Raw genomic sequence first — 8,760 nt, forward strand, 5'->3', positions numbered from 1 at the left:
GAGGCGGGGTGCCTCCAGGGCCGCAGGTCCCTTCTGCTTGCCCTCTACATGCCCTGCCCTTCGGACTGGGAGGCTGCCGCGTCTCGTGGGGTGGCGACACCTGGCTCCCCAACGCAGGGCACCTGTGCCCCCGGTCCTCCTCCTTCCGTCCCTGTTGGCCGCCCACCTGCTCCTGGTCTGGCACCTGCAGAAGGGGAGCTGGCGGCCTCAGTGTACACACCCATAGGACTCAGGATTCAGGGCTGAGTGTGTCTTCAAGGTCCTAGGTCCCAGGGCAGGAAGAGGGGCTGCACAGCCCCAGGACCCCACGACCTCAGAGGGCACAAGAGTGTGAGGCCCTGACATCAGCCCCACAGCCCAGCCCCCTCAGTGGCTCTGCACCTGCAGGAACTAAAGGGCTGTTGAAGGCCTGGCCTGGCACCCACCACCAGGACCCAAGGGCTCAGGCTGCTCAGAGCACTGGCCCAGCCCCGGGGCCGGGTGATGCCCGCATCATTCAGGGCTCAGTCCAGTGCGCACCTGCCAGTGACCTCATCACCTACAGGGTCCTCCTTCCAACCCTTCCTGCTGGCTTCTCCCTTCTAGTCTGTTCTTCCTCTGGACAGTTTTGGGAAAATGTCAGAACCCTGCCTCACACAATGTCCATCTGCTGATCATGACAAACAATGACCCCGGCTTCCTGAGAATGAAAGTAAAACTCCTCACGCACAACCTTGCCTCTTGCTGTCGCCTTTAGACACAAAACATGCCTGGGTTTGCTGAACCCTCCAGGCTCAGCCACATCACCATGTCCTCACACAGTGGCATTGCGGCCCACCGCCCCTTTCCCAGTTTGAGTTCTCTGGTGACTCTTGAGGTTACAATTTTGACTGAATGACTTCCCACAATCACTACACTGATATGGCTTTTCTCCAGTGTGAATTCTCTTATGGTTAAGGAGATGGTGACTAGACCCACATGATTTCCCACATTCACTACACTCATAAACCTTTGCACCAGTGTGCACTCTCTGGTGACTGTTGAGGCTACACTTTTGACTGAATGACCTCCCACAATCACCACACACATAGGGCTTTTCACCAGTGTGTACTCTCTGGTGAGTGTTGAGGCCATCCTTTTGACTGAATGACTTCCCACAATCACTACACTGATATGGCTTTTCTCCAGTGTGAATTCTCTTATGGTTAAGGAGATGGTGACTAGACCCACATGATTTCCCACATTCACTACACTCATAAACCTTTGCACCAGTGTGCACTCTCTGGTGACTGTTGAGGCTACACTTTTGACTGAATGACCTCCCACAATCACCACACACATAGGGCTTTTCACCAGTGTGAGTTCTCCGGTGACTGTTGAGGCCACACTTATGCCTGAATGACTTCCCATAATCACCACACACATAGGGCTTTTCACCAGTGTGAACTCTCTTGTGTTGAGTTAGGGTAGAGCATTGCCTGAAGAGCTTCCCACAATCAGTGCACTCATAGGGCTTTTCTCCAGTGTGAACTCTCCTGTGTTGAATGAGGGAAGAGCTTTCTCTAAAGAACTTCCCACAATCAGTACACTCATAGAGCTTTTTTCTAGTATGAACTCTCTTTTGCCGATTGAGGTTAAATATACGTGTAGAAACTTTCCCAAATGTGTTACCCTCATCATTCACTTCTTCAAAGCAGACACTCTGAGGTCGAATGACTTTCCCGCTGTTGCTGGCAGCGTTTTCATGTCCACCCCAATTGTGATGACTTTTTCCACAGACAAATTCCAGTGAAATCTCACTTGCACTGTATGGCTCCCCAATGTTGAGAGTTACCTGGTGCTGGAGAAGCCCTGAGATGCCTGGGGAGACTTTCCCAACCTTTCTATTGGTTTAAGGCACCCAAGATCGGAAGCTGCACGTGGTCACAAACGAGGCCCTATCCACAGCTTCTCTCCAGGGCTTCTCTCCACTGGCTTCCCTCTGCTGCTGGTGAGGGTTTTCACTGAAACAGAAGTCTCTCACACATGCCTCACTGAAGAATGCTTTCTGCTCAAAGTCTGCTGCTTGTGACTGAGTCAGGTACAGAATAGCTTTGAACACTGAGAAACACTGCTTACAAAGATGGGTCCTCCGGGTTGCTGGCTCTGTCTTAGAAGCCCTGAGCTGTGACTCTCCTTGTACAGATAAACTCTGCTCAGAACAGGCCTCCTCATCTGTTTCATGTAAACAACCTACAAAGACAGAAATGCTGAGGAACTGAGTGTTGACTGTGGTGACAGGGGAAATCCGATTGCTAGTGTTTTGCACATAATATATGGGTTCCGGCAACAATCTGAAAATAAGAGAGGTGCTGGAAGGATTAATAAGAGGCTTCTGTGAAGGTCTCATCCACTGAACATCACAAAACATGAAAGGCCTCACCAGAAATATGACACAACACATGGCAAGCACCTCATGGAAGAGAAGCCAGATCTCCAGCTCAGTCTTCTGCTAACAGCGCTCAGCAGGGCTTGTTTGATGGTGACAGGGGCAAGCAGTGCAGGAGGTAGATTAGGTCCTATTCCAAGTAAAAGGCAGTGGGTGTTAGCGATGTTCCTAGAGACCTTTGTTCAGGGGTCTCCCCAGAGCTCACCCCTGGCAGCCATGCCCATTTTACATGACAGTGGGGGAAATTAGCAGAGCCATTGTTTGGCTATGAGAGAGAGAAAGCTACATTTGGAGAATAAAGGAAGAGAGGACATCACCTCAGCACACCAAGAATGATTTGAAGGTCTTACCTACAAATGAGACAAGTGCAAACACTTCCAGCATCACATCTCAGCACAGAAGTCTCTGAGCCTCATCAAGGAGCCCCCACTGCTCCTCAGAGAAGGTAATGGCCACGTCCTCAAAGTCCATATCCTGTCATGATGGGAACAGTTCAGTCCATGATCAGTTTCTCTCCTAGGCTTTTATAGTCATCATGCTCCCCCCTCACACACAACTATTTGCTCCCTCAACTCCACACATCAGAGGAGACAGCAGGCCTTAGTCCCATGCTAGTCACTCTCTCCTTATATTCCTACTGATGCTGTGTCTTCCCACAGCAATAAAGGCAGTTGAGCAGAGAGAAGATACCTGAGCTCTGGGCCTCACATGTAGGCCACACTGCCCCTTGTCAATAATAAAGTGGTCAAGAACATAGGACAGGGAGAGATGTGAGTGATTTGATGCTGCACTTGTCAGGCAATCTCCTTGTAATCCCCCAGATTGTTGTTCAAAGACACCAAATACATGGCATCACACTTCCCCCTTACACCCTCATTTCAGGGTGCTGAGGCCATCAGTTCTCACTACCTGCTGCACAGAGTTCTTTGAAAACACTTCTCTCACACAGCTTCCTTCCCAGGCATACAAATTCGAAAGTAACACAGATTTGCCTTGATGAGCATGAGTGGTTTCCTAATCACCTTCATTTCCAAAATTATTCACCATCTCCATAACCTATTTCTCTCTCATCCTTCTGCTTTACCCACACCAGTGGAGAGTTTCAAGCCCAGGTAACATGGCTGTATTGGTATGCTTCTCATTCCTATGGATCAGTGTGTCAGCCCTCAACAACAAAAGGCAGCTGGGTAGGTAAATGGCATCTAAGCTCTGAACCTGGCATGTAGCAACACAACACCCCTCTTTTCAGGCAATTACCTGTATTACCCGTATTATATCACCAAGACGCCAGCAGACATGGGTTCACCCTTCATTCATTCTAAGGTCAATGCCAGGGCCCTGTGGCCATGAATTCACAACTCACACTCCCTCAGCAAGGGCACATGATTCTTTCTACCACACCTTGTTCACACTTGCACTCCTACAGCTCCAACCCCATAGGCATCTCCTTGGCCTCTTACTCATTACTCAGCAGGTGTGGTCCAGAGAATTCTTGCCAAATTCAAACAGGATCAAGTCCTGCCCAGATGCTGAGAGTTCACACTCATAGAGGCAGCCTTGAGACCTTCTACGAAGTCCTCTCTTCATGACTCTATTTTCCTTCAACCTCAATTATTGAGAAACACAATCAGATCTCAGATTCCCAGAGCCCACCTCGCCTGGTGCTGCACTTGATGTCCCTGCAGCAGTCACAGCCAACATCTCTCCACGTACCCGTCACTCAAGTCCCAGCCCCGATGGCCCTCTGCACCAACAATGTTCTGGTTGTGGCTGGCAGCTTTTTCACATTTATTCCATTGGTGATGCCTGTTTCTATTGAGTAATTCCTGTGAAATCTCACTGCCACTGTGTGGCTCCTCAGTGTAGAGAGTGGCCTGGTTCAGGAGAAGCTCTGAGATGGCTGGGAAGTCTTCCCCAACCTCCCTACTGGTTGAAGGCAGCCCTGGTAAGTAGAAGCTGAACCTGGTCACAAATGAGGCCTTGTCCACAGCTTCTTTCCAGGGCTTCTCTCCACTGGATTCCCTCTGTTGCTGGTGAGGGTTTGCACTGAAACAGAAGTCTCTCACACAAGCATCACTGAAGAAGGCTTTCTGAACCTGGTCACAAATGAAGCCCTGTCCACAGCTCCTTTCCAGGGCTTCTCTCCACTGGCTTCCCTCTGTTGCTGGTGAGGGTTTGCACTGAAACACAAGCCTCTCACACATGCATCACTGATAAAGGCTTTCTGCTCAAAGTCTGCTGCTTGTGACTCAGGCAGGTCAGAATATCTTTTAACACAGAGAAACACCTCCCACAGAGATGGCTCTTCTGGGTTGCTGAGGCTGTCTTAGAAGCCCTGACCTGTGACTCTCCTTCTATGGATACATTCTGCTCTGAACAGGCCTCCACATCATCTGTTTTATGCCAACAACCTGAAAACAGAAAAATAGTGCCAAAATGAATGTTGACTGTGGTGACAGGGAGAAGTGCCTTTACAAAAGTGTGTTGCACTTAACACGTTGGTTCCATGCAATTGTCTGACAGTAACATATCTGTAGGAATAATATAAAAGATGCTGCTGTGAAGTTCTGTGCTACTGAAGACATGAAACGGGGAAGATCCCAAACAAAATATAAACAAACATGGCAAGCACCACATGGAATAGCAGGTGGATCGTCTGCTCATTCTTCTGCTAACAGTGTTCAGCTGGGCTCGTCTGCTGGTGACACGGGCAAGCTGTGCAGATGGTTGCTTACATCTTATTCCAAGTAAAATACAAGAAATGAGGAAGTTGTGTTGAGGACTACGTAAGCACGTGTGTGCATCTCATAACACATGTGCACGTGAATATTAGAGAATACTGCAGTTAGTACACAGGGGATGCAAAAAGGCCACAGAGGTAAAGGTTGCTAAAATCCAGGAAGTCACAGATGAAAAGAGAAGTCAGCAAAGTGTCAAGCATGGGAATGAAAAGGTAGAAATGAGCTGTTGCCAGTGGCACTTGAACCTAAACTCTGTTGGACATGAGCAGGTTCCTAGTATTCTCTACACACAGCCCTTAGGACAAAGCTCTCCCAGGTGCACTTCAACCTGGCTCGACTACCTCTTAGATCATTGGTTCTCAACCTGTGGGTCGAATGACCCTTTCCCAGGGGTCACCTAAGACCATCCTGCATATCAGATATTGACATTACGATTCATAACAGTAGCAACATTACACTTATGAAGTAGCAACAAAAATAATTTTATAGTTGTGTCACAACATGAGGAACTGTATTTAAAGGGCCAGAAGGTTGAGAACCACTGTCTTAGATCATCCTGTAAGTTCACCCTGTGGAAAAAACAACAACTAGGGTTCTCTTTGCACCTTCTACTGTACAAGCACATAAAACAAATATTCTGACTTTTACTGAAAGACAACAGAGGTGAGCAGCCAGCACCGGCTCTGATCAACACAGCATGTAATAGTATCCAGGTAACAGAGTATTACAAACAATGGAAGGAATGTCTTACAAGAACCGCACGTGGTTCATATAGGTAAAGACCATAACCTGGCATAGTCACAAACAGCCTTTAGCTGAGGAAGGGGTCAGAAGTGGAAGCCATGCATGTGAACATAGTCCCCCTCACAGGAAAAGGACGTTCAAGGTGGGACCCATTAAGCTTTCTGCAACAATCTGGATTCCCAGACACTTCCTGCACTATTTGAGGCAATGGGTTTGAGGGTTATTCATGGAGTCCTTTGCTCAGGGATCTACACACACCACAAGTCAGCACTGGAAGCCACAGCACATTTACAGGACAGTTGGGAAAACTAGTCCATGGTCTGGCAGTGGGAGAGAGAAAGCAACATTTGGAAAACAAAGGAAGAGAGGACATCACTTCAGGACACTAGGAGAAATGTGAAAAGCTTACTTACAGTTGATACCAGTGCAAACACTTCCAGCATCACATCACAGTACAGAAGTCTCTGAGCCTCATCAAGACGCCCCCACTCCTCCTGAGAGAAGGCAATGGCCACGTCCTCAAAGTTCATATCCTGTCATAATGGGGACATTACAGTCCATGATCAGCTGAACTCCAAGGATTTTATGTTCATCATGTTCCCCACATTCACATATATCTGCTCCCTCAACTCCAGACATCAGAAAAGATACCAGGCATTGGTCCCATCAAAGTCACTCTCTCCTTGTATTCCTACTGATACTGTATTTTCCCACAACAATAAGGGCAGATGTCCGTATAGATAATACATGTGCTCTGGGACTCACATGTAGACCACACTGTCCCTTGTCAACATAGTGGGTGTCATGAACATAGGGTAGAGAGAGATGTTGTCCATCAGGAGACTGTGAGTGATTTGACACTGCTCCTATTAGGCAATAGTCTTGTGGACACCCTTCCCATTCTAATTTCAAACCCAGAAAATTATGGCATCAGACTTCAACCTTTTAAACCCAATCCCAGGGTGCTGAGGCCATCACTTTGCACTACCTGCTGCACATAAGTCTTTGAACCACACCTCTCACACAGCTTCATTCCCGGAGGCACAATGTGAAACGTAACACAAATTGGCCATGATGAGCACAGTTTATTTCCTAATTACCTTATTTTCCAAATGTCGAATTCACCACCTCTGTAATGTATTTCTCTCTCACCCTTCTCCAAGCTAGTGGATATTTTCAAGCCCAGATGACACTGATGTATGCTATCTCATTCCTATTGAACACTGTAACAACCATCAACAACAAAAGGCAGGTGTGCACATAAATTTCTCCTAAAATCTGGACGAGGAATATACCACCAGAACACACCCTCTTTTCAGGAATTTATCTAAAATTCATAATATCCTTTTATCCAGAAATGGACTCAAACTTTATTCCCTCTTATGTCAATGTTAAGGCCCTGCATGCATGAATGCACAGGCCCTCTCGAGGGCACACTCTTTCTTGCACACCTCTCTCACACCTGCAATCCCACACCCTCAGCCCCCATAGTCATATCCTTGACTTCCTACTCATTACTTGGCATGTATAGTGTAGTGACTGCTTGGCAAATCCAAACAGGATTAAGGTCTATACCCACTCTGAGAGTCCACATTCATTGAGGCAGCCTTGAGTCGGGCTATGAAGGCTTCCTTCCCTGATTTTGTTTTCCTTCAACCTAATCTATTGAGAACCACATCAGGTCTCATATATCCAGACTCCAACTCCACTGGTGCTGCACCTGATCTCCCTTCTCCAGTCACAGCCTTCAGCACTCAAGTCCCATCACCTAAGGCCCTCTAGCCCATGCCCAGTGAGTCTCACAAATGACCACTCATTCCCCTAAGCAAATCAACCAGACTGAGGACAACACCCCAGGCTAATGCTCAATCAAAATCTTGGTGTGCCCTAGCTAGCTTGGCTCAGTGAATAGAGCGTTGGCCTCAGTGAATAGAGGGTCCCAGGTTTGATTCTGGTCAAGGGCACATGCCTGGGTTGCAGGCTCAATCCCACCCCACCCCCAGTAGGGGATGTGCAGGAGGCAGCCAATCAATGATTCTCTCTCATTATTGATGTTTCTATCTCTCTAGCTTTCTCCCTTCCTATCTGAAATCAATAAAATATATTTTTTAAAATCCTGGAGTGTGTTTAACCAGTAAATATGCAACAGCTGAAGTCTCATCTTGTTTAAATTGCTATTTGGTCTTCAATTAAAAAAAAAAAGATGGAAAACCAAGATGGCGGCATAGGTAAACACCCGGAAATTGCTGCCTCCGACAACAACTTCAAAAATACAACTAAAAGACAGAACGGTCATCATCCAGAACCACAGGAAGGCTGGCTGAGTGGAAATTCTACAACTAGAAGGAAAGAGAAGAGCACACAGACTCAGAGGAGCTACGAAAGTAAAGTGCAGAGGTACGGAGGCTCTGGCGCGCGGGGGAAAGGCGCTGGCACCTGAGGACGCGGCTGTCTTTTTGAATTAGGAGGGAGTCACAAGCTCCCGACTGCTCTGAACTCCAGTTCGGGGAAATCTCTGGGGTCCCAGGGCTCATACAGGGAGAAGCTGGACGGTCTGGCAGAACTCGGAACTTGAGGGCGGCTTTCCCTCAGAGGTGCTGGCAGCAATTACCGAGACACTGAGACGGGCGGCCCCTTAGGGCAGGGCTTAGAATCAGCCATAGCTGCTTGCTCCGCCCTGTTGATTCCGAGACCCCGCCCCATCCAGGCTGCTGCAAAGGCTTTTGCATATGAATGCCCGGGTCCTTTGCAACCTGAAAATTACCTAACAAATTGCAGCTGGGCCAGACAGACCCAGAACTTCCAAGAGAAGGCCCAAGGCCCCACAGCAGCTTGCATTGCTTCACAGCTGGGCCTCATCTGGGCACC

The 8,760-nt window shown here is 48.1% G+C and overlaps 1 protein-coding gene across 1 annotated transcript in view; it reads right to left on the reverse strand.

Moving 5' to 3' along the window:
- Nucleotides 1-418: 418 nt before the first annotated feature.
- The window catches only part of LOC102248104 (zinc finger protein 530-like), a 32,457-nt gene continuing 24,115 nt past the window's right edge, over nt 419-8,760 (reverse strand). Inside the window, exons 6-7 of the mRNA XM_014530704.1 lie at nt 1,241-1,865; nt 419-1,156 (exon numbers count right to left, since the gene is read on the reverse strand). Of these exons, the coding sequence (XP_014386190.1) occupies nt 794-1,156; nt 1,241-1,865 (988 nt within the window). The 3' untranslated portion in view covers nt 419-793. The remainder of the gene's footprint in view (nt 1,157-1,240; nt 1,866-8,760) is intronic.

This window comes from Myotis brandtii, unplaced genomic scaffold, assembly GCF_000412655.1.
Source record: "Myotis brandtii unplaced genomic scaffold, ASM41265v1 scaffold764, whole genome shotgun sequence".
NCBI classification, from domain to species: Eukaryota; Metazoa; Chordata; class Mammalia; order Chiroptera; family Vespertilionidae; genus Myotis; species Myotis brandtii.